The sequence below is a fragment of the Gallinula chloropus genome (assembly GCF_964237585.1).
Source record: "Gallinula chloropus genome assembly, chromosome: 2".
Taxonomy (NCBI): domain Eukaryota; kingdom Metazoa; phylum Chordata; class Aves; order Gruiformes; family Rallidae; genus Gallinula; species Gallinula chloropus.
Genome location: NC_140086.1, coordinates 3,772,040 through 3,799,262, shown reverse-complemented (window position 1 = coordinate 3,799,262; position 27,223 = coordinate 3,772,040). Strand labels below are relative to the sequence as shown.

The following is a 27,223-nucleotide window of genomic DNA, read 5'->3' as shown; positions in this document are numbered from 1 at the left end:
AGTTTGGATAAATACCTTAATTTTACTTGCCTGCAGCAATTTTCAGAATCCCACTGTTGTCTACAACACTCACCTGCCCTCGCAGTTAAGTGCATATAACTCAGTCAAGTGATGAAAGAAGTGTCAATCTGAGTTCAACACAGGAATAAATGAAGATGATGGGGGTGTTGATTTATATGAATAAATAAATATACTTCATTTCTGGTTGCTGTCTTGGAAAAATCATATATTTTACCTACAAATTAAAGCCACTGATACCACTTGATTGACCCCTTTTGCTTTACATGGCTTGTTTTACTTAACGTACTTGAGTCATGACCCCCCAAATGCTGTCTGTCTGTGGCAAAGTATCACACCTCCCAGCAGAAATAAACCAACCACCTGAGCATCTTCTGCCTTTATGACATTTACTGCTCAACTACAGCATTACTAGAAATCAAGAGCACAGCAGTTCCAACTTCCCAAAGATTACTTTGGATAAATTGGTGTGAGGAGAATCCTACTGGTGGCAATAAACATCATAAAACGAAGAGCCTTGTTTCTTGTACAAAATTAGCTGGCTCATTAACTGCAACTACACCAGCCCAATCACATTACAAGGGTCAAACACAGAACAGCAGACATATCTTTAGGCGCTAGTAAATTCACAAGTGTAGTTATTCTTTTCCTTGTAAAACCAGCATGTGCTGTCTTACCAGCACTGTCAGCACTAAAGCTAGATGTAAAAGTCCACACAACAACAAGGGAAGACACAAAAACACTCTCACAGAGAGCAGAAACAGCAAAGAAGCACAAAACCTCATTCTTTTTTTGTGCTGCTTATTATCTTGAGTAAAATGAGTTGGTCAGAGATCATGATAGCCCACACTTGACTCCAAAAATGCAGTTGTGGCAGCAGCCATCAGCCTGTGCCTAACATGAAACCGAGCACCTTACCGACTCTTCAGTGCTCTCTGAGCCAAGGATGTGTGACCATAAAATTGTTGCCCACAAGGCAATCAAGGGTAGTAACACTACACAATTTCAGCACCTGGGGTGGTGTTCAATAAAACTTCATTAGATAACAGAACAACACACTGATGTCAGGGTATATACCTAAGATGAACAAAGAAATTGGACCTTTCTTGGGATGTGAATGGGAAGTGGATCAGATTATCACTGATTCAGAAATACCCCAGTGCACCTTTCCTGCTTGGGCTGTGCTCTGTGCTGACATGTAACTCCACGTCTCAACAAGTGGCTGAAAGCAAGAGTCAAGAGATTTCCCAATTCATCAGGAACCAATGAGAACATAAATGTACCCATTCACATAATAGCCTCCTCCGAGATCACTTAGGAAACTCAACCAAATGAGAGACTTTGCAGACCACATTCAACTGAATGTAGATATTAAAGCTGTTACATTCAAGTATTCAGGGACTATTCACAAGATGTGTTCATTTTCTACAGATATCCCAATTGAGACACATAACTCAGGAGAGTTTAGTTAAGGATCCAGTAGAATGATTTCCCAGCTTGGTTTGCATTAGTGCATCTGACAACAGACTCCTGGCTGTGCCATTCAGGCAGTCAGACTGGAGGAGGACATGTGTGGAAGGGTGGTGATGTTCCCTCTTGACAGTGTCTACATGTTAAATCAGCCTTCAGGCCAGAAACACAATAATGATAAAACAGGTGATAAAGCTGAGATGATATTACAGGGAAGTAAAAAACCAACAAACAACCCACAACCCAAGAAAAACCCCACCAACTCCTCACATTCAAAAGCTTCCAAAATAAGCAACCCATATGCATTCACACAAATCTATTTTACTTTGAAGGTAGATTGTTAACATTAGGCAATAAGTGACAATGTGGCATGTCAGTGAATATCAGCATGGCTCAAGGACCGAATATATTGACCCCATCAAGGTCATTTGAGACTGAAGAAAAGCACCAGCTGCCATATTTGTACTTGTCTTGTCAGGTCTGGGGAGTCTAGCCTGAAAGATGCCACATAGTTATGTTTGTGAAGTTAGGGCGCACCCACTTTAGATCACATTATCAAATGTTATTTTCAAATACAAAATATTTTCAAATATATACAAATTATATATATAATGATAAATAATATTTTCAAATATAAAATGTACAAACTTCAAGAGTGAAGTAAAGGGTTAGTAGCACCAAGATCTAAGCCTGGAAAAGAAATGAAAGAAAAATAGTCTGAGGAAGTCTTTTTCTTGACACAGTAGTGTCTCTTTTCAGCCAGTGGGATTTACTGCATAATGATAGATTTGTATGCATTTGGTCTGGACAAGAGGTAGAGAACTTGACAGAGCTGCCCAGAGAGGTTATGGAATTTCCTTCTCTGGAGATTCAAAACCCATCTGGACATGATTCTGTGCAATCTGCTGTAGGTGCTCTTGCTTTATCAGGAGGGTTGGACTAGATCCTTTCCAGAGGTCTCTTCTAACCCCTACCATTCTGTGCTTCTCTGATTAGTCCTATTTTTAAGCCCTCCCTATGAGATCAGCCATCCCATTGGCAACTATAGTTTTGTCTTGCCTAGTGAGGTGGATCCTATCTCTCCCAAATAAATGCCAATCTGCAAACAGATTATAGAATTATAATCACTTTTATAAACATTATTATGGAACCCAAACCCACATTGTCAATTCCACAACCAGTTATGGATTTCTTCTACTAGTGCCCTCCTCCTCACACACTTTCTCATCACCAGCATGCTATGTGGTGAAGACACTTTTTCCTTGAGCACCTATATAACTATGTTGAAAAGACTTATTGATTCAAAGGTAATCCAGTCCACTGGTGTGTTTTGAGTTCAAGGACTTGGGCTCACTGATACTGTAATGCTTAGTTAAAAAATCATATCAAAGAGATGCCATGACTAGGAACACAGGCAGGGGGCTCTATGCAGAAGACAAAAATTAAGAGTAACTTGCTTCCCCAAGTCTACATTTCCCTTCATCTATTTCATCCTCGTATGATAGAAACTTCTCTCTACCCTAGGGAGTATTATGGATATGTTCATTAAGGAACTGGCTCCTACACTAGCAAAACTACTTTTAGGTTTTTGTAAGAAATATGGGTTTCTCTGCTTATGCCATGCATAGACCAGACAAGCTCTTCCCATTAATACTCTCTAGCTCAGGTGAGCCAGAGAGTAGTTTCCTCTACAACCCTAGGAGCATTTTGCTGAGTGGTGCACTTCACATTCCCTGACATATATTTTCCCTGTATGTTCTAAATAAGCACACACAGAGTTTTCATTTCATGCATTAAAAAGATAAAATGAGGGCCAAAAGAACTGTCCCATATCAACACTGCTTGTGAATTTTCACTGTGGGGGGTTCAACTCCCTTTGCCTTCTGGTTCTTAATCTCACTTACTTCTGTGTAATAAAAATGTCAGAAGATAAACAGTGGGATCTTTCAGCAACTGGTTGGGAAGATACTTTGACTGGCTGCCCGGTTGAAAAGATACTCCTAAAGAAACTATTAAAAATCCACTACAGTGAAACAGAACGAAGAACGTGTCAGAGACAGAAACACCAAAAACCTTACGCTGGCCCAAAACCAAAACATCCTCCTTAGTCATCCTCCTTAGTCTACCTGTTTCTCACACATCGTTTAATAGTGGGGTTGCTTCTATACATGGGCAACATCTTAAAATAATAAAAAAGGATTTACAAAGATCTTGAAGCTTACTGATATATACTGTCATGTCCCTCAAGGAATTAACATCTGACATGCTTTTACAGATTGCAGTTATCCATGTACTTGCAACTCAGAAGGCCAATGGTATCCTGGGCTCCAGCAGAAGAAGGTGGCCAGCAAGGACAGGGAGCTGATTGTCCCTCCCTACTTGGCCCTTGTGAGGCCCCATCTGGAGAACTGTGTCCAGATCTGGGGCCCGCAATACAAGAAAGATGTAGAACTGTTGGAGACGTTTCAGAGGAGGGCCACAAAGATGATTAGAGGGCTGGAACACCTCCCCTATGAAATGAGGCTGAGGGAGCTCGGCTTGTTCAGCCTGGAGAAGAGACAGCTGCAGGGGAGACCTCATTGCAGCCTTCCAGTGCCTGAAGGGAGCAGAGAAACAGGAGGGGAATCAACTTATAAAAGGGCAGAGAATGGGGATCGATTAAAGCTAAAGGAAAGAGGGAAGGTTTAGATTAGATATTAAGGGAAAGTTTTTTAGAGAGAGAGTGGTGAGGGGCTGGAACAGGCTGCCCAGAGAGGTGGTGGATGCCCCATCCTTGAAGGTGTTCAAGGCCAGGTTGGATGGGGCCCTGGGCAGCCTTGTGTAGCTCCAGGCCTGGAGGTTGGTGTCCCTGCCTGTGGCAGGGGGGTTGGAACTGTATGGTCCTTGGTGTCCCTTCCAACCCAGAACATTCTATGATGCTGTGTATAAAAATGAGCTTCCAAATGAGCATAAAAAGATTTGGGGTGGCAAAGAACAAAAAATAATGTAGATATCATCTTGGATTTTTTGGCGCCTGTGAACCTGAGTGGTATTGTGGGATGCAGCTAGATCATTTCAGTGTGAAAGGAAATATCTTATGCTAATGGAAACTTGCAAAGGTAAGAACTTGGCAAAGAAATCCAGTGTGATTAATAAATAGCAGAGAAGTTTCTTCTTGCATGATCTACATATGGCTGTCTTAGGACTTGATCCAACTCCCAGGAGCTCCAGTGAGAACTCCATCTGAGCTCTGCAGGTTAGAAATACCTCCACAAATCTACTTCTCTGGACTTTAGGTCCACCAACATGTCTTTAAGATGGTTAACTCTCAAATTTGGAAGCAGCTGCTTCTGAAGCACTGCACATTATTATCATAGATACATAAAATGAAAGAGAGAAAAAATAGAAATCTGATTGTTCTTATCTTCATCAGAAGATGAACAGTGACAAAGGGCCAAGAGTAAAGTTAAAAGGAGAGGATGTGCTGTGCCTTGGCCCTGTATTCACAATCAGTGATGGTCTGCTCCTGATAGGGTTTACTATCATCTCTTTTCCCAAGTTTTCTCCACCACACTCCTAACTATAGGTAGCTGTAGAGCAAGAGCAGGTTAACTAGTTGACAGAAGCTTCAGACTATGCATGTGAGCACATTGTGATGTAAATTTAGCCAGAAAACACCCTATATGTCAGAATAAAAGTCCATTTAGGAGAAGCAAAATGCTTAATTTTCTTCATCACCATCAATAGCCATAGTGATAATTGCTCCTACTGATGTTTTTTTATTACATTTCCAGGTAGAAAGAAAGAATTGGATCCCTTTCCAGTTAACATTATTTATTCTTCATCTTCCTTTTCAGAGTCAAATGGGAACAGATTAATATTACCATTGATTCTATTTTATGCCAAATATACCATCTAGCTGTAACATAGAAGCCTATTGTCAGACCAAAACATCATTGGATGTAGAAAATACCCAAAATAAAGGAAAAAATAATCACATTATCAACAAATAGCTGCTTGAGAGGATACACACAACATCATATTTGACTGGTGTGGGAGGGTAATAAACCCATTCTTTACAGTGATACCTACCTATCGTGTCTCCTTGCTCGTGCACCATGGAGGCCAGGTCTTTAATGATCTCGTTCACATCCAACATGTCACTCTGAAAAGACAGCAAGTCTAATGTTAATGAAAACCTTGTCTGTGTAGAATTATGTTATAATGCTCCCATAGAAAATCAAAAGCGCCATTGAAAAGAAAGCCATGGTTTGCTGGATTTAATTCAGCCAGTTGACTTGAGCTTTTTATAAGAAACAAGTAAAATGATCAGATTATATGGTTGGTTTTCAGAACTATGGAGAACTGAAAGAAGAAAAAAAACAACACACAACACAATAAAAAACAACAGCAGCAAACCCTTCTCCTTCTAAAAAATGTTATTTTGAAGCACACCATTCAATCCAGAGTGAGGATTTTTACATAGGAAAAGGCCATCTTTCAGCACAGCATCCATCTGATAAAATACTATTTGTGAACTTACAGAGATATGATTAATAACTCACTGAATTTGAAATCTCATTTATACATTTTCAAGTGCAGAAGAAAAAAAGTAACTAGATTTAGCACTGGAATTTTCTTAGTTAAAACACAGCAAATTGTCAGTGAGTGTTTCCCTCACTTCTGAACACTTACCATACACAAGAGCAAATGTGAGCATATGTTGACTCCATATGACACTGGCTCATATAAAAAGAATTAATCTAACAATAATAGGCATAATAATACAGCTACTGCTAAATATGCTACCAGTGAGGCAACGTGAGAAGAAAAAAACCCCCAAAACACTCAACCAGGATGCGTTTTGTTAATCTGTACAAATCACAAAATCACAGCAACATTGAGGTTGGCAGGAACCTCTGGAAATCATTTAGTCCAACACCCCTGCTCAGAGCAGTCAATTAAAGCAGGTTGCTCAGGGCCATGTCCAATTGGTTTTGTGTATCTCCACAAATGGAAACCCTGCACAGACTGTCTGGCCATGTATCCTTCGTACTGGGGAACCCAGCACTGGATGCTTGCTGAAGCTTTGAAAACATTTCCTAAGAACCTGCTGCTAATTGCACTGTAATTCATTTATCTGCTTGAATCCTGTTGCAACTCCAGTCCATCATGACCAAAGATATGATTGCTTCCACCCCACATCTAAAGACCTCAGCCTCCCAACTGGCAAATTTAGACTATGGTGCAAAATTAATCCACACCCTTCTACAGAAGTTTATTATGAGAATGTAAGTGACACAACATTTAATCAGATGATTCAATAGAATTGCATTAATTTGCAACGAAGCCTGGGAGTCTGGCTGTTCATTCTAGAATATACCAAATTACTGACTAACTGAAGAAGTAGGAGAAACAAGTGTTTTAAAAAGCTGTGAGAATTTCTGATAAAGCAAAAAACCAAAATGCTCACCCAAAGACTGGGTAATGCATCACAACATGCACTTCATTCATTCACTTGTCAAGTGTAACAAAGCTTTCATTATGTACGTTATTATTCCTAACCTGTAAATACTGCAGAGTATTTTGTAAAAGCAACAAAGTTTAAGTAACTTGAGATTGCAGTTGAACACTGTGGTAGTAAATCATTGCCAGGCTATGAGAAGAAATTATTTGTGATTTTCCAGGGTGGGGGATTTGTTTGTGGGGTTTTTTTTTTGGTAAAAGAAAAGAAAAAAGCTAAATTTTAGCACAATGTGAAGAATTGAGAATTAACTTCAATGTGTTGTTTCATTTAACTGCTTAGTGAAAGATGATTAAGGAAAACATAAGCAAACAAATAATACTACTAAAAAAAAGCCCAGAATATGAATTTGTCTCTCTTGCCTAAACTGCTACAGACATCAGTGTTTGGTTTCTGTAACTTACAATACAATTCTTCCTACTCTTCAGTCAGTTTGGTTTGTTTTGTTCTGCCTCTTTTGCAGTGCTTCAATTGAATGCAGCTTCAAACTTTCAAACACGTTTTTGCACATACATTTGGCTAGATAGAGGTTATTGCAATATATTGAATTATACATGACCCATACACACACAAGTATTTCCACTGGAAATAAAAGAAGCGAGCAAGTCGGTGTAAGAAAGAACAGATGATATATTCGCTTTTCATAGGGTCCTCCTCAGATAATTTAGCCAAAAATGAGTTGGGCTGTTTGCCTACTGATATTATGATGAGAAGGGAAGAATGAGACAGGAAATTCAGTGCTCTATATGACGAGTGCTGTTTCAGATTTACCATTTATAGCCAGGTACTTGGGACGAAACAGCCATCTGCTGCTGCAGAGTATAGATCCTTTTCATAACGTTGTAACAACACTTAAAATTACTGTTTGGCAAATATGCATTTGTTAAGGCCAGCCTGCTGAGTTGTTAGGAAGGAAAAAAAAAAAAAGTGACTACTGTATTTAAGGAAAAACAAACAGGGGTGAGTTGTAAAGCACAGAGCACAAAGCAGTCTGACCTGAAGCAAGAAATCTGTTGAATAATTTAACCTGGCAATGTGAAGTTTCAAAGTCCCTGATATATGTAAGCAAAACAAAAGAAAAAGAAAAAAAAAAAAACAGCCAGAAATAAAGAACTTCCATAAAGGAATATACCTAGGAGCTATGTTCCTGTTCTTTCTTGCCAGGTTAGCTCTATCATGAAGTACCTCTGAACTTGCCAGGCATCAGAGTTTGTTAGCAAAATCAGATTGCTTTTGGTTTCCCACATTTGCACAGACTATGCAGAATTCACAGTAAAATACAGCTCCCCATAAATCCCTTTGACTCCACAGAAAGCAGGGATGCAACAGCTAGCTACCATTCCAGAAATGCTGTCTGCTTGCCAGCTAACTAGGCTGGAGTTTCTTGGGTTTTAATCAACACCAGCCTCTCTTGTCTGGCAACAATTCACTCCCTACATTCAGCAGCAAGAGAGAGACATTTAAATTGTTTCATCTACATATTTCCAACCACCCCCCCCCCCCAAAGGAGAAATCTATCATACATATTAGTAGACAAGATTTAGAGTCATCCATGCTGAAATGGAAAGGATTAAGACTAGTAAACAATACTATCAGAGATGACAAAAAGAAATGGCAGGAACTAAAAGACGACCAAAAAAGCAGAGAGGTGCCAATAGGCAAGTCATGCAGTTGAGACAAACAGGGAAATAAAAGAGTTTGAGACCTTTAAAATCTGGAAGATTAACTTTCACTAGGGAGAGGTGGCTTTGGAACTTCTTAGCAGAAAGCACTAGGTTAAAATGGCAGCATTTTTCAGTCATTTAACCTGACTGGGTAAGTGAGTAATGTCACTGCAGAATACTGAGAGTTTGGAAAAAACCCTGAAATTCCAACTCTGGTAGAGAAATGGTTAGAAATATGATTTTGCAGAGAAACTAGAAATTTCCATTTCCCATTTTTTACTTTAACAAGACCACAATTCCACCATTTTAAAAATTAATCTGGGAGCAAGTCAGGTTGTAAAATCCAGGCATCTTTACCAGGGTGGGAACAGTCTAGTCATAAATCCCAACAACCCATTTCCCACTGGAACAAACATTACTGAGGTATTTGCCAAAACAGCAAATAAGTAAACCTCTCACTTCTACTCTTGTGCTTAGTGGGGTGAAAATTTATCCACGCTGAAAACTTCTAACATAGCCCTGACCTTAATGATATCCTAAGGAAACTTCTGTATTCCAGCCATGAGAACGCCATTAAATAAACCAGAAAGGGGAAACATGTTGTCCTCAAAAGGACACAGAACAAGCATGTGCTGTCAATAATTTCTCTGTCACATTTAGCCAAATCTCAGCATCCTTTATCAATGTCAGCTTAGGTCCTCAATGGAAGAGGCACACTTATTTCTAAGAATCCTTGCCTCAGGTTTGTATTAAAAAATAGCATCAGAACTATCAGTGGTCTCTCACATTTAGTGCATGTGCTTTTGTAGGTACTCACAAATTAATTTCTAAATTAACTGCTGACTCAATGGTCAGCAGATGCTGAATTGTACAAACTCTGAGGTCTCATTCTACCCCAGAAATGGGGTCTCATTCAGCCAGGAGACCTATAAAACAAACCTGAAAGACATTGTGGAAGATGTAATATCATAGAATGGTTTGGGTTGGAAGGGACCTCAAAGACCATCTAGTTCCAACCTTGTACCATGAGCAGGGATACCCTCCACTATACGAGGCTGTACAAAGCCCCATCCAACCTGGCCTTGAACACTTCCAAGGAAGGGGCATTCACAGCTTCTCTGGGCAACTTGCTGTAGTATCTCACCAACCTCACAGTGAATAGTATTTTCCCAGAATCTCATTTAAAACTCCCCTCTTTCAGCTTGAAACCATTACCCTTGTCCTGTCACTACACTCCCTGATAAAGAGTCCTTCTGCAGCTTTCCTGTAGCCCTTTGTTGTGGTTTAGCCCTAGATGGCAGTTGAGCACCATACAACTTCTCACTTGCTTACTCTCCATAGTGAGGGGGAGAAAAAGGATGGGGAGGGGTGGTGGGAGGAAAGGAAAGACAAAGGCAAACTTTATGGGTTGGGATAAGGATAGCTTACTGGGAGAACAGGGAGGGAGAAATACCAGTAACAGGACTTTAGAGCAAAATACACAAAACTGGTGATACACAATGAACTGTACAACTCAACCATTCAGCTCACAATCATCCCCAAGCCAGACCATCCCCAAACTATGCCTCCTGGAGTCACACACCCCTCCCCCACCAGCTCCCCTTTATGTTGATCACAATGTCATTTGTATGGAATACCTCCTTTTGTTAGTCTGGATTACCTGTCCTGGCTGTGTCCCCTCCCAGCTTCCTGGGTGCCCCCTGCCTTCTCATTAGCAGGGCAGCATGAAAACCAGTAAAGTCCTTGACTGTTGGCAACAACTAAAACATCAGTGTGTTATCCACATTGCTCTCATCCTAAATCCCAAACACAGCACTACACCAGGTACTAGAAAGAAAATTGACTCTATCCTAGCCAAACCCAGGCCACCCCTTCAGGTTCTGGAAAGCTGCAAAAAGGTCTCCCCAGAGCCTTCTTTTCTCCAGGCTGAACAAGCCCTACTAAACAGTTGTTGAGATGCTTCTCATGTATTGTCCCATCTGCTACACCCTTGGGATATCTCCTACCCTGTGGTCCAGCATGTGTGAACCACAGATACAGAGAACACAGAATCATAATCAAAGCATGGTGCTTGTCTATCCCCATTCTCTTCTGCAAGATGGGAAGGGAAGGGAAGGGAAGGGAAGGGAAGGGAAGGGAAGGGAAGGGAAGGGAAGGGAAGGGAAGGGAAGGGAAGGGAAGGGAAGGGAAGGGAAGGGAAGGGAAGGGAAGGGAAGGGAAGGGAAGGGAAGGGAAGGGAAGGGAAGGGAAGGGAAGGGAAGGGAAGGGAAGGGAAGGGAAGGGAAGGGAAGGGAAGGGAAGGGAAGGGAAGGGAAGGGAAGGGAAGGGAAGGGAAGGGAAGGGAAGGGAAGGGAAGGGAAGGGAAGGGAAGGGAAAAAATAGTATAAAAAGTGAGCAAGCTTCTCTGATGCTAGATGGGCAAAAACTAAATCTTGCTGTAACAGCCTTTCAACAAATATTTTTCTCTTGTCTATGGCTGGGGAGAAAAAAAATGACATTCTATAAATCAAACTGATTCAGCCTAAGCAACAACAGACCAGCAGAAAATTGTTTTGAGGGCAGAAGCTATCCAGAACAGCAATTACAGACTGAGTTAGATCTCCTCTGGGACTGAATAAGAGCTGGTGTGGGGAGTTTCTCTTTCCCTCTTGCTCACTTGTGCACTCTCTCTCTCTATTTTGCTGTGCTAGTGGTTGGTGTCATCTCAGAAGGCGTAGCACTTCACTGCATAATTAAAATAGTTGTGCCGAGCTTCAGCCTGCTAATCTGGTATCTGCCTGGGGACAGTGGGCTCAATAAACACAACAGTGTTCTTGTCCACCAAAAGCCAAATGGAGAGTCTGTGGAAAGTGAGATGCCTTGAGCTCATCAAGCAGAAATGAGGCTATTGCAGAGGTGAAGGTCAACAGGGACGAATAAAATAGTATCCAGGAACCAACCAGCTAACACTATTACTGTTCCCTAAGTGAGAGATAACCTAATGACATGTTCAACCTACTATGGCATCATCTTACATGCAAATACTTGAGCAAGTATCTGTGCAGTGAAGGAGGCAATGCTGGTTGTTGGGAAGACCAAATTGCTCTGCATATCTGAAAAAGAGAAACAACATCTACAGTGGAATGGGTAAGAGTGGAAGAGGTGGCAGTGTATTTGCTGCAGCTCACTTGCTGGACTGTCCACCCCAAAGGACAACTCACAGATGAAATACAGATGTGGTTTCTATTTATTTTAATGAAATGAATTAGACATAATATCTCCAACTCACCTTCTTTAGTGTGTGTCTTCCCACCAGCATCTGAGCATGAGAGAGTAAAACTGGCAGCTCCCTTAAAAAAAAAAAACTCCTCTCCTCTTAGCCATCAAAACACATTTGAAGACATGTCTTGACAGCTTATGCTAATGACAGATGCCATTATCTCTGATACTAACTGAAATGTGTAAGGCATATGGGGGGCAACAGCACAGGCCTGAGAGATGTGTTAATATCTTTTAGCCATCTTTTACACTATGCCCTTTCTCTCAGGTTTCACAACCCTACATCTGGATCAGATTGGCTGCAAACATGCATTGCTATCACTATCTGCCATGTAATCTCTATCCCTTAGTGTTTTCCTTTATAGAGATCAAAAACTGTTAAAGGCAGATATTTTCCTTCATGGGAAATTTATCACTTTCATGTTTGTGCCAAAGGTCAGAAGTAGACTGTGGTCTAAGGAAAATATAATAATACAAATGATAGGAAGATGTATTTTCCCCTTTTAAAATTCTTTAGGTCTGGAAATAGACTCATAGAATCAAGGAGTCATTTGGGTTGGAAGGGACCTCAAGGCCCTTCTCGTTCCAAGCCCCCTGCCATGGGCAGGGACAACCTCCACTAGACCAGGTGGACAACCCCTGGCCTTGAACACTGCCAGTGAGGGGGCAGTCACAGCTTCTCTGGGCAATCCCTTCCATTGTCTCACCACCTTCACCATAAAGAATTTCCTCCTCATATCTAATCTAATTTTACCATCTTTTAGTTAAAACTCATTTGCCTTTGTCTTATCACTACATGTCCTTGTAAACACTCCCTCCCCAGATTTCTTGTAAGCCCCTTTAGGCACTGGAAGGTCTCCCTGGAGTCTTCTCTTCTCCAGGCTGGACCACCCCAACTCTCTCAGCCTGTCTTCACACCAGAGGTTTTCCAGCCCTCTGATCATCTTCATGGCCTCCTCTGGAGCTGCTCTAACAGATCCATGTACTTCTTGTACTGGACACCCCAGATCTGGATGCAGTATTCCAGGTAGGGTCTCACCAAAGCAGAGTAGAGGAGCAGAATCCCCTCCCTTGATGTGTTGGTCACACTGGTTTTGATGCAGCCCAGGATACAGTTGGCTTTCTGAGCTGCAAACACGCATGAGTGGGTCACGTTGAGCTTTTCATCACTCAACACCCCCAAGCCCTTCTCCTCTGCACTGCTCTCAATTCAAATAAGAGATGTGTTAATGAAGATCATCAATAGTTCTGCCTTTAAGTAGGTATGCTCACTTTATATTGGGTAAAACATAGCGTACAGTAAGGTATTAAATATCATGTAAAAAGTTCTTGTTACTAAATACGATTGTGAACTTCAAAATCATTTTCATTCAAAATTCCATTAAAATTCAGCTGTTTGTAAAGGTATGTGCCTTCACATATGCATGTGAAGACTTTATGCAGGCACATGCACACATGCATTCTTGTATACCTCAAATACAATCACCTGTATAAAAAGTAACTGCATATATAGACACACTAATAATTTTAAGAACTAACTTCCCCCCTCCCAAATACACCAGGTGTTAAATGAACATTTGAGGCTTAGCAGATTGTAGAGATACAAACACAGCCTATTTCTGTCTCCAGTAACACAAAACAGACCTTAAATCTCAGGCTTCTCTTTTCTGGCTAAACACTGTGGTGCAAGATAAGCATGAACACTGATACGTTCTGATAGCAGGCAAGCAAACAAACAAACAAAAACCCAACCAAAAATTGTTTTGCCTAGCTTAGTTTTGATTAAAAAACCCATAGCTGCATTGATTCCATTTTGCCCTCAAGACAATGGCATGATAGTTCTATATTGGGCAGAGCAAGGGCAAGAATAGCTCTCATCAGAAAACTGAGAGGCAATTCTTGTATGGGGAAAAAAGGAATTATAGAAATCATAGAATGCTTTGGGTTGGAAGGGACCTCAAAGATCATCTAGTTCCAACACCATACCATGAGCAGGGACACCCTCCATGAGACATACAACAAAGTGAAGGGACAGAGCAAGTGGAGAAATGTTTCAAAAATCACCCATGATGTAGGAGAGCATGTGCATTTCCATTCCCTGCAGGGCACTGCCCTTCCTCAATCTTTATCTCTCTCCTCTTCCTCTAGACACTCATAAAGTCCCTGATAGTGAGCTAAAGTGACATTCATAAAGTCCCTGATAGCGAGGGAAAGCTGAGGAGACATCCACAGACCAAGTCAATGAAGAGGAAAGATATTTTACTACTCCCCCAAGTGCAAAGGAGAACATGAGCTCTGCTTTCCAAAAAGCATTGTGCCCCAATTTTATTTCCCTTTACTCAGTGTCTGGTGTTACTGCACTTTGTTAACACAAGTGTGAACCTCTGGGATGTTATAATGCATATTTGTAAGCAATAACACCAAAAATGCATTAGACTGGTCACACCTAATACTTATTCTTTACACTTCTTAGATTATGCATTTATTTTATCAATGTAACGGAAGAAAGTATCTGCACCCACACTACAAATCCCACCTTTTGCTCTCCTATAAGCAAGTGTCTAGCTACTCTACCATTAAAGAAAGATAAATATTCTTGTGCTTTCAACAAACCCTTAAGCTACATATGATTGAGACTCACAGACTAGAAATACCACTTCTGTTTCCTCCTATGTTAGTAAGCTTTTTGTGGCATGTTTGGCCAACCCAACTGTCCCAGCTTCCTGGAGTTGAATTAAGGAGTCCATTCTGAGGTACACTGACTTATGTTTATGGGATAATCAAACTGCAGAACAATAGATGCCTTAAAACCCCAAAAATACTGAATGGAGGTAGAGATCATTAAATTACTGACATAGTGGCATTCGTATTTTAGAAATGAAAATACTCATTGAAGAAAGGTTCTCCCAATAAGAATATCCCTTAATATTTAGAACATTGGTTGCAGATTAGGATTTGTGAAATTCACTGTCCTAACACCCTAAGAACAAAATAAAAGCCATTCCAACCATGGTAGAAACATCCACCCACAATTATTCATAGCCTTGTCTGAGAAAAGGCTTTTATGAGCAACAGGTCACTTGGTGGCCACTCTGGCAAGAAACTACAAATAGTATAATACATGAGTTTTTACAGCAAGCTATGAAAAAAAATATATTTTTAAATATATATATAAAATAGCAATGCTTGTTTGGGACATTTAGTCTTAAAAAAAAAAGCAAAACCAAAACCAAGACCAAAAAAAGGGACACTTAATGTTTACAGCTACACTTTTTTTATATCTGTTTGGAAGAATTGAAAGAAGGTCTCCTGAGTGTGTAAGTCACCATAGATATGGAAATCCATAAGCAAACTCCAATTTCAGTATTTTACACACTAACTTTTCCTTTAGCATCTCCTGCTTTCTGCCCCAGACTGCAATGTACAAACTAATAGGAATAGTGAGGCAAATAGCTGTAATCTATCACACTGACTGATACCAGCCCCAGGAAATGTAGTTTATTGCAGGTGGTACGTTATCTTCAAAAATAGAAACTGTGCAAAGATTATGACAAAAAACTTCAACACTTTCTACACAGCACTATTAATTCTTCATTCTGGATTTATTTCCATGAGGGTCATTTAACCAGAAAAATACAATGGAGAAATTAATTTTCTTTTTAGGAGTGTTCTGGGAAACCAAGCAATTAGAGGAATCTTAAGCTGTCATGTATTATCAATTGCCACTCAATTATTTTACTTAAATAAAATACTGATTGCTGAGTCTGATCTGTAGCTATCAACTGAGTGATTCATTTAGGTGCACTATTTATTCCTGAGAAATTAAAAAAAAACCCATAATCTGACTTCAACTGAAAAGGGAAAGACAAAGGGACAAGGGAGAAGAGAAAATTGGCAATATGTAGCATTTTTTCAAACTTCTCTGATATTTTGCCAATTCTGACTTTAGAAATAGCTGAAACAACTTTACTTTGTACAGTCTGGAGAAAAGTCAATACTCTGTGGCATACATGGCTTTGGTGCAGAGACATCTTACACTCTTAAAGTGGCCACTGAAAGTCTGAATCACTTGTCCTGTCTTCAGGAGACTGATAAGGCACAGCCAAAAGATGGGGTATGGCTATCCATGTCTTTGAGAACTGCAGATTACATGAGCTCCATGAGCAACCAAGTCCACCCATGGTTCACACACCTCAATGGGACAGACCAAGCAAAGATACATGCTCCATAGAAGTAAAATAAATAATTAAATCAATCCTTGCCCTATATATCCCTATGCATTTCAAAATCAAATGATGTGTTCTTTGTAGAGTCTTCCAGATACTGACTTTGTGGACTGCAGACTATGCTGTTGATACTTCTATATTTTCAGTCAATAATGCTGGGTACCTGAAAGGTACCTTTACCTGAGTAAAGGTATCTGTGGGACAATTAATTAACGTGGCTCAAAGGCTTAAAGAAGAAAGGCTTGGTGACTCTCATCTCTTGTAAAAATCAGACTTGCTGGAGCTGACTGTCCCAAACAACCCTCACGTGGTTTCACTCTTCATTCTGTGCACCAGAGGGCTTCTTTTTAAAAAGTCTTTATTATATCCACAATGATTAATCTCATTGTTCAAGGATTTTCTCTTAATGTTTAATTTATACCTAACTGCCCTTAGTTACTACTTGATAATTTGTTACTACCTTCAACCTTAATATTTTAAATTATTCTACCTTTTTCCAATGCTATTACACATCAAGTATTTCTATGTAGTCATCATGGCTCAACTAATCACTGCTGCACTTTCTGAGCCTGCAGCTGGTAAATTCCTGTAATCTCTCTTCATAAATTATACTTAATACTTCTTCCTCATTTCTCTCCTTCTGGATCACCTCCAAATTTCTAACAGAGAAAAGGAGGCCAAAAAGCTCTCATTTCTTAAACACCTTCCTATCAGATAAAAGGTGCCAAAGTCTCCAGCAGACATTAAATACAGCATGACAGTTTGCTTTACTTTCCAACTGTCTGTATTTACCTTCCAGCTGAAAATTTCAAGTTTCCAGTTAAAACTACAGCAGTGTCTCACATTCAGTCTTGCTTTTCCTGTATCTCAGAGGTAGCAGCAATTCTTTGGTGGGTGGCACAGTCTGAATGGTCTAGAAAAGCTGTTATAGTTTGAGTTTTGCAAATAAGATTTGAGATTCTCATGGAAAGATCATGGTATGTGTCTCTTTTAGGAGATTAGAAAGGTGCAAACCCTTAGGTCTCACAATCCCAGAGTCACCTTGAAGAAAAGTTTCCCTGGGCTTTCTCAAAGGGCACAAGAGGGGAAGCAGGCACCTTTGGAAAGTAGCTCACATCTTTGGTATTTCAACAGAAGTGGGACAAGTCTGAGAGACTGTAGGTAGCAAAGGGAGAAAGAGTCCTCTGAATCCTCTCTCCCAGAGTGAAAAATGTGATTCAGAAAATGCAGTTTTGTCACCCAACCCTGTAGACAACATAGCTGCATCCACACACACGAGTGTAACTCATAGTGAGGTGGATATCATGACCTGGATTATGATCCTGTGCCAATCTAAAATGGCATGCACTTGATACCACAGTTTCTGAATAAGGAATGTTTTAGTACTGGTGATTCCCTGCACTGCCCAACTGTAATTTCTTTTCTGTATCTCAACCAGTTCCTCAACATCTTTATTGATCTTCCTTAAACAGGCTTTTCAGAGGGTCCTGGACAGTTTGGAGAAATGGACAGACAGGAATCTCATGAAGTTCAACAAAAGTAAATGTCAAGTCCTCTACAAGGTGAAGAATCACTTCATCATAGAATAACTTCAGTTATCATGACTGGATTGAGTCAGCCAGAGCATCATCATGGGGGGTTTGGAGCATGAAACATATAAGGATAAGAAAAGCTGGGTTTGTTCATCCTGGAGAAAAGAAGGCTCAGGGGAGAGTGTACTGCTGTGTACAGGACCTGATGGGAAGGCATGGATGGAGCCTGTCACCCTTCAGAGATGCATGGTAGAAGGAAAAGCCATCATAGTCACAAGTTGGAACACAAAACACAGGGAACAGAGGCCCAATGCTTTTCCTCTCCAAAACAGCATGAGTTATTATTTAACTTGTGTCTTGCTTTTGCTGAAGGGTTTAATGATGTTGACTCCTTCCCAAAGTGCAGAGGAAAATATCCACTCCAATCACACTGGTACTCATCCATATCTTGGCCAATTATCTCTTGTATCCTATATCACAACCAAGATCTCAAGATCCTTATTGTAATGTCCTGTCCTACTCTGCAGAATTGTGACCTGCAGACTATCAACAGATGCAGATAAAAGCAGGTATCTCACCTGCAAAGAAACTAAAGACAAGGAGAGCCTTTGAGGGTTAGAGAGCTGCTGGTGGTCCATGCAGAGTGACACTATTATCCTTGGAGAAAGAAAACATTTGATCTTAGTTTTGTATGAAGTCTGCATTAAGAGTTTTAAATTGGGCACAGCCAAGAGCTGTGTGAAACTCCACAGACCAAACTGTGGACCTTCACAGCATTGCTACTCCCCAGGAAATTAATCACTCAAAAAAATCTATTATTATTATTATTATTATTATTATTATTATTATTATTAAAGCACTAAGACTGTGCAACAAATTTAGAGAAACTAAATATGCATTGTGTTCTCCAGACAAACAAAGGGTACAATGTTTACAGACTTCTGAATGATACTTCTCATTTGTAATGTTGACAGTAAAAGTAACTGTTATACACACATTGCATTAGACAATGAAATTCCTGATGTCCTATAGATAAAGTCTTGGGCAATGACAAAGGTAAGTCAGACAATGATAAGTTGCTCATATTGTTTCATCTGGAAGTTCCCAGAAGGTAGGACTTGTCTGTGTTACTGTGAAGTCCCCCAGAGACCCTTTCTGTTTAACTATTCAATACCTGTATGATGACATTTGGATCTATGTTGTGAGTGTGGGAACTGTAAGGACAGTTCACTTTGTATTTTCTAATGCAGGATATCATAGCACTTCAAATACCCCAAAGCCCTGACAAAAAACTTTCATGTGTGAAAGCTAATGGCTTTAGCCCCTTTGAAGGTCTTATGGGGCAATGCTCATTACCTTGCAGAACATCTAGGGAAAAATACAAGAAATTGTGAGGTTATTGACAACCTATGTTTGAATAATACAAGTATTACAGTCCTGCTAGACACATCTCAATGGAAGGTAAAACTTAGGGCTGAAGCTCTTCTTTCTATCTCAGGCTGGCCAGGGAAACTGCTTTTAGGAAAAGAAGCATGTACTGATTATTAAGTACAATAGGAAGGAAAAAGCTCAGGTTATTCTATGATTCTCTTTTAATTTTTACTTTGAAATGCCTGGGATTTCTCAGGTTTCAATGCCTGGGATTTCTCAGGTTTCATTTTTCTTCAGAAGTAACCCATTTTCACTCAGTTCTTCATAGTCACTCTCAGACACCAGAGCAGTACTTCCCCACCAGTTCCTATTAATAGTACATTAGTTAGGCAGATAGAAGACAATATTATTAAATTTACCTTCCAAAGACAGGACTGGACCTGTCCATTGCTTCTCTTCAATACACTGAAAGTTGAAGACATCAATTTAATTTTCTGGTAAGGGTTGGGGAGAAGCAAGACAAGGAATTCAAGCCACATCTTTGGAAGGCCAGTGGATGACTATTTTGAGACCAGGTTTTGCTTCCTTTGGAGCATAATTCAAGAATCACTGTCAAGTAGCATTTTTTTTCTAAAAAACTATGTGGACAAGAGTGATTTTTTTTCTGGAGGTGTATCCCAAATTCTGGTGTAGATGAACAACTGTGATAACAACATTTAACGTCCATAGATGCATTTTTATTTCTAAAAAGCAAAACTATATGGTCCCAGAGATGTACATATAACTGATATATGTATTTTACCATAATAGTTCTTGTGTATGCATATTACCAGCAAAATATTAGATGGTTTTGGACATCTCAAATCAAGAATTCTTATGTTTATCTCAGGTCAGCACTTGAATTACAATACTACTCAGTAATGAAAATGACAGTTATGAACAACAAGCAGCTTGCTCTCTGATCAAAGTAGTTCTCATCCAAACAACTAGTTGTTCACATTTCATTGTCAGTTTTGCTTATGTGTCATTGGCAGACTGGGGAGATTCTCTCACAGAAAAAAAAGCCCAAAACTCTGGGTCATTTAGATTTCCAAAAGAAAGAGCTAGTATTTGTCCAACAGAGTTGCTGGATTACATGTTGATGTCTGCTACACCTGTATTTACTGCTTAGCAAATTGACCTGGGCTCCCTTCAGAGTCATTGGAGAGCCAACAGCGGGCTTGAGGAAGTTTAGATTAAGGGTTAGATATTTTCAAACTGTCTGGGACTCATAAATCCTAACGTGAAATTTTCAGAGAAATAGGTGAAACAACCTTGGAGCTGTTAACTCTGAAAATTCATGGGGAATCAGGTGAACATCCAGAAGACCAGAAAAGAGAGTGTACAGTCTGAACAGAGCTAAATACTGGGAATTAGAGGACAGGCAGCTTAATGTCAGTTCCATGCAACCCCCCCCATGGTAATAATGCAGGGACAAATAATCATAGAATCAGACAATCTCCTGAGTTGGAAAGAACCCATAAGGATCATCGAATCCAACTGTTGGCTCCACACAGAACCAGCCAAATCAGAGCATGGGACTGAGTGCATCATCCAGATGCTTCTTGAACTTAGTCAAGCTTGATGCTGTGACCACTTCCCTGGGGACCCTGTTCCAGTGTCTGAGTATCCTTTCAGTAAAGAACCTCTTCCTAATATCCAACCTAAACCTTCCCTGTCAAAGCTTCATACCGTTCCCTTGCCTTCTATCACTGTCCGCCAAGAGAGGAGATTGGTGTCTGCCCCTTCACTCCCCCTCATCAGGAAGCCACAGACCATGATGAGGTCTCTCCTCAGCCTCCTCTTCTCCAGGCTGTACAAACCAAGGGACTTCAACCTCTCCTCATAAGACTTCCCCTCTAGTTCCTTCCTCACCCTCGCTGCCCTCCTCTGGACACTCTCCAATAGTTTCATGCTCCTCTTCTACTGTGGCACCCAAAAGTGCACCCAATACTCGAGGTGAGGCCACACCAGTGCAGTGTAGAACAGGACAAAGCCCTGGATGGGCTGGCCATGGCATGTTTGATGCACCCCAGGATATGGTTGACTCTCCTGGCTGTGTGGGCACACTTCTGTCTCATGGGTAACTTGCTGTAGACCAAGACCTCCAAATCTCTCTCATCGTGGCTGGCCTGTAGTGTCCCATCCCCCAGTCTGGATGTGTAGCCAGCAGTATGTGTGATATGCAGCTGCACAAAACTCCACAAGAAAATGAGCAGAAATAAGTAGATAATTGTCAAAACTATCTAGTATTTTTCTAGGGGAGGGCAACACACCTGAGGATAGGGAGAAGTAGCAGATAATAGGCACACGAGTAGAGTAAACAGTCTGTGTGAGATAATTGTGAAATTGGTCGTATACAATATTCAAAAACTAATTCTTCACTTGTAAGATGAAGAATTAGGTACTAGACTGGAAAGATGCACTGACAGGAGATCAAACTCATGATGTTCAATAAGGCCAAGTGCAAGGTCCCACACCCAGGTTGGGTCAGTCCCCACTACTAGTACAGACTGGGAGATAGACTGAGGGCAGCCCATCAGAGAAGGGCTCAGGGATACTAGTGGATGAAAAATTGAACATGAACCAGCGAATGTGCTCTTGCAGCCCAGAAAGCCAACTGTATACTGGGCTGCATCAAAAGAAGAGTGACCAACAGGTCAAGGGAGAGGATTCTAGGAAAGGTGGAGAGAGACTTTTTAATGAGGCATGTAGTGACAGAAGAAGGGGTAACAGTTTTCAAGTAAAAGAGGACAGAATTATATTGGACATAAGGAAAAAAATATTATGAGGGTGGTGAGGCACTGGAGCAGGATGCCTATAGAAGTTGTGGATGCCCTACCATGAGAAGTGTTCAAGGATAGATTGGATGAGAGTTTGTGTAACTTAAGGTAGTAGGAAATGTCCTGCCCATGGCAGGAGGGTGATGAAACAGATGATCTTTAAGGTCCCTTCCAGCTGAAATGGTTCTGTGATTCCATGTGTTCTTCATGGGTTCGTCCTCGATGCAGGACTAGCCAGTATTTTTCAGTAATGGGTTGGGTGATGGAGTAGAAAGTTACTAAATATGAAGGTGCAGTGAAGCTCAGAAATATTTTGAGCCTGTCAGATGATACAATTCCAATGTGATCTTGTTAAACTAGGGAAACACTGTAAGAAAAAAGGATGTAGTCAAATAATGAAAATACAAAGTGGTGAGGGCTGCTGGGAGCAAAGCTGGCCATTTATGACATGACATAGTGTATCCAGTGTTGAATAATAAATCTCAGGTAGAGAATTGGGAAAAAGTTCTCAGAAAAGCCCATGGCAAAGATCAAAGGTGTCAGAAACACCCTGAAACACAATAGTTTTCCAATGTAAAAAAAGGGTGTGGTGGGAGACACACACACACGATGCTTTTTACTTTAGTGAAACTGTTTCAAATAGGAATAGGGAGAGGAAAAGCTGTTCTCCACATCATAGAATCATAGAATCATAGAATGGTCTGGGTTGGAAGGGACCCCAAGGATCATAGAGCTCCAACCCCCCTGCCACAGGCAGGGATACCAACCTCCAGGCCTGGATCTACACAAGGCTGCCCAGGGCCCCATCCAACCTGGCCTTGGACACCTCCAGGGACGGGGAATCTACTACTTCTCTGGGCAGCCTGTTCCAGCACCTCACCACCCTTTCTGTAAAAAAATTCCCCCTAATATCTAATCTAAATCTTCCCTCCTTCAGCTTTAGTCCATTCCCCCTTGTCCTGCCATTATCTGCTCTTTTAAAAAGTTGAATCCCCTCCTGCTTATAAGCTCCCTTCAGGCACTGGAAGGCTGCAATGAGGTCCCCCCGCAGCCTTCTCTTCTCCAGGCTGAACAAGCCCAGTTCCCTCAGCCTCTCTTTGTAGGGCAGGTGCTCCAGCCCTCTAATCATCCTTGTGGCTCCTCTGAACCCTCTCCAACAGTTCCACATCCTTCCTGTATTGGGGGCCCACATCCATCATGCACAGGACAGAAACTCACAGGCTTAAACTGCAACAGAAGACATTCATACAAGAAGTTAATGATTTGGATAGCTCATCCCGTCTGAGCGCCGCAAGGATCTATTTGATGATGTTTAAAGATTGCTCTTAACTCCACTTGTCTAATATTCGATGCAATCAATACAAACCCTCGAAATCAGCGCGAGACGGACTCTTTCAGACAGCAGCCACAAACCTCCCATCAACTCGAATCACTAACCTGATTAAAGCACGCACCTCTCCCTCCGCTCTCGTGTGGTAAGACAAATTCAGTAAATCTCTACTCCGCTAAACACCCCTGTCCACAAAAATAAAAGGCAAAACTCAATAAGCTTTTGCCAACTTATCTATAGCAGCAGATAACAATCAGACAGCTGCGTCTCACCTCTTTAGCATGGAACAATCGCATCTGCAGGCAGGGAATCCTTACAACAGTGTGCCATCTATCAGCTGTGTGTGAAAAACAAACCACAACCAACCCCTGTCCCTACGGCTGCATTTAGAAACCATCAAGCATGTCTACAGTGACAAAGCAGATACCCCTCTGTTTATAAAACCACTAGTCACTAAGCAGGGAAGTGAGTTATCCTCCTTTCGTTCCCACCTGCGTTGGCCCCCTAAGGAAATGCTAATTTAGAAGAACCTGGATTAATCTCTCTAGTTTATTAGAAAGTTTTAAGCATTTATATTCAATCATGCTCAGCTTGTGCACACTGAATTCAGATCAGCTTTCAATAGGATGTTTTAACTTTGGTTTACATTTGGCAGGTGAGAGGTCTGGAGTTGAATGGGAGACGGCTCAGCTCATTCCTAGCAACATGGAAATTCAAAAAGCAAAGTACTGGGAAAGCTGGATGGATCTAGGCATGTTGGATGAGAAGTGGAGAGTTCTATTCAGACTGAATGTACCTTGAAAAGGCTATTGTTAAGATTGTAACTACATTCAAGGAAGGTCAGCAAAATAAATAATAGCAAAATAAATAATTCTTCAGCACAGAGGACATCAAGCACTATACCTATCATATCTCATGTTATGATTTGTCATAGAGTATCTTATAGATATGTACATATTTGAATTTTTATTAATAATATGCAATATCAATATACTTAGTGAACAATGTTGAAGAGCCACTGAAGTAGTTCAAATACTTCCAAAGCAGAAAGGAAACAGACTCATCAGTTTGGTTTTTGGATGGTGACAGTAAGTTCTCACTGTTTGATGACTATTTGGCAAAAACTGATGGACTGAGTTCTCTTGTTCAGTCCTTAACAACCACTGATCATAGAATCACAGAATCATAGGGGTTGGAAGGGACTTCGAGAGATCATTGGGTCCAACCCCCCTGCCAAAGCAGATTCCCTAGCTCATATTGCACAGATAGGCGTTCAGACGAGTCTTGAATATCTCCAGAGAAGGAGCCTCCACAACCTCCCTAGGCATCTTATTCCAGTGCTGTGTCACCCTCTGTCCAGACAGTAGGAGCAGTGAGGTATACTAACACATGCTGGTGTCAGGAGGACGCTATTTAAAACAAAAAACACAACTAAGTTTCAGTTTCCTTAAGCAAAACTGAAAAATATAAATTGCATTTTTATGCTGTTGCCTAGACAGTTATAGGTACTGACAGCAGACCCATCTCTGATGAAACATGAGATGAAATGAGACCCTTGTCCTGCGAGAACCAACTCATGCCTTCCCCAAGGTGCCCTGGCTCATCACTGCTTTCCACCAGGAGGCTTGGCTGTCCCACACACCGGAGACGTGCTTCTCTACCTTTCTGCACCTGAGCTGACCTCTGAAAACACTGATGATGTCCTCTTCTTCACTGCTTTTTTTCCTCCAGCCCTGACACATTCCTCACTTGAATTTGATTGCGCTTTGCTCACTTGCACCCATACCGTGTCTCCCTTGTAATATGGGGATGAGAAGGTGGTGGAGAGAACTTGTCTATTGGTGGTCATCGGCCACAAGTGCCAGAGGCCATTAAAGAACATAGAAAACATTATGGGGTGCACATGGCATGTGCAGATCAGGCCTTCAGCTCCTCCCCAAAGCTCAAAGATCCTCTAAATTTGGGCTGCCTCTATAAGTAGCTAGGCTCAGCTCAGCAGAAAATCAGGATAATATCTCTTTGCATATTTTGCCTCTGAAATACCCCAGGTCATGCCTGTAGAGTGACTCCTGCCTTCCCAAAGCATAAGGAGTCAGGAACCAGCCCCACTTTCTCAGCATCATTACACACTGCCACGTTTCGATTTATTGGACTCTCAAAATGGTTTATTACAAGAGAGTTTCTGCCCCAATTCCCACCCTTACATGTGCACTGAACCCTCACCTCTATCTGAAGCCTCTCTGGGTTTAGTTTTGTATCTTTTCATTGTATATTTATTATTTTTCTTTAAACAGAAAATAGATTGCCATAAATTTTGCCCTTTCAAGTGTTTAGTGATGGAACAAAGTTGCCCTCAGTCACATCTGTTTATCCTGGTAAGCACATTTATAAAGTGTTTCCCATCCTCGTTACTCTGTCAATGGCATTTCACACTGTAGCTACTTTAATGTAGCATTTTATCACTTGTCCTAAGGGCTGCTGACAGCTGCCAATTCCAAGGCTTCATTCCAATCTTAATTTTCTTTCTGTGTGTCCCTTTTTCCTTTTATTTCCAAATTCTGTGGGGCTGTGGGAAGAAAGAGAAGTTAGATGGGTACATCTAATGGCAATTTCCTCTCCCTTTTAAGACACAGGCATTACAATTCTGTAACGTGAAGCTGCCTTACAGAGGAAAAGTTAAATTTCAGGGAAGTGTAGCTGAATTTCTGTTGACTATTAGACTTTTCACTTTCTCCTGATAAATTATCCATTAATGCTGCTGGGTTTAAATTTCCCTGCTCCCTTGCTGTGCAGAAATTGGATTGTTCATCTCCCAGGGAAGGTACTTTGCATTCTTGCTTGCTGTGATCCTCCCACCATCCAGGATTACCTATATCAAACCAGAATAGGCTACAAACTGGCCCAAGCCACGGTAGAACAAGAATTTTACAGAGGATTTATACACTCCTATCAGCCTATCTTGAAAATTTTCCCTTCTGGCCACAACACTTACATTTCCATCTAAGAAAAACACCGCTAACATGAGTGAGGAAGAACTGAATTGCTTGTTTTCACTAAAAGAATGGGAACCCCAAACTTATCCCATTCAAGCTGAATGCCACATACCAAGTCATTACAGAAAACTTCTCCCCAAACTACTACTTTCCCCCAAAAGAGCAATGTCCAGACACAAGCTGTTTCCCAGTGAATCACAGAGAATCAATACAATGTTTTGGGTTTGAAGGGACCTTAAAGATTATCAAGGTCCAACCCCTCTGCCATGGGCAGCAACACCTCTCACTAAACCAGGCTATGCAAAGCCCCATCCAGTCTGGCTCTAAACACTTTGAAGGAGATGGCATCCACCTCCTCCCTGGGCAACCTGTTCCAGTTCCTCACTGCCTTTATAGTGAAGGATGTTTTGCTAATATCCAATCTAAATCTACATCCTTGCAATTTAAAACCACTCCACCTTGTCCTATTACTACATGCCCTTCTAAAAAGTCCCTCCCAGGCTCTCTTGCAGGCCACTTCAGGTACTGGAAGGCTGCTATAACTGAGAGTGCTGGGCTTGTTCAGCCTGGAGAAGAGAAGGCAGTGGGGGGACCTCATTGCAGCCTTCCAGTACCTGAAGGGAGCAGAGAAACAGGAGGGGAATCAACTTTTTAAAAGGGTAGATAATGGCAGGACAAGGGGGAATGGATTGAAGCTAAAGGAGGGAAGGTTTAGAGTAGATATTAGGGGGAAGTTTTTTACAGAGAGAGTGGTGAGGGGCTGGAACAGGCTGCCCAGAGAGGTGGTGGATGCCTCGTCCTTGGAAGTGTTCAAGGCCAGGTTGGATGGAGCCCTGGGCAACCTTTTGTAGATCCAGGCCTGGAGGTTGGTGTCCCTGCCTGTGTCAGGGGGGTTGGAACTGTCTGATCCTTGGGGTCCCTTCCAACCCAGAACATTCTATGATTCTATGACACCATTTTTGTATATGCGTTTCACTCCACTTGGAAATTATATACAGATCTCTCCTGTACATCTCCCAGATTTTGGATACACAGA

General features: G+C 41.2%; 1 protein-coding gene across 2 annotated transcripts in view; it reads right to left on the bottom strand.

The window, feature by feature from the left end:
- Positions 1 to 27,223, bottom strand: part of TSNARE1 (t-SNARE domain containing 1) — a 533,676-nt gene that overhangs the window by 185,915 nt on the left and 320,538 nt on the right. For both annotated transcript variants that reach the window (XM_084259975.1, XM_084259974.1), the window contains exon 10: positions 5,560 to 5,632. In XM_084259975.1, the coding sequence (XP_084116101.1) occupies positions 5,560 to 5,632 (73 nt within the window). The remainder of the gene's footprint in view (positions 1 to 5,559; positions 5,633 to 27,223) is intronic.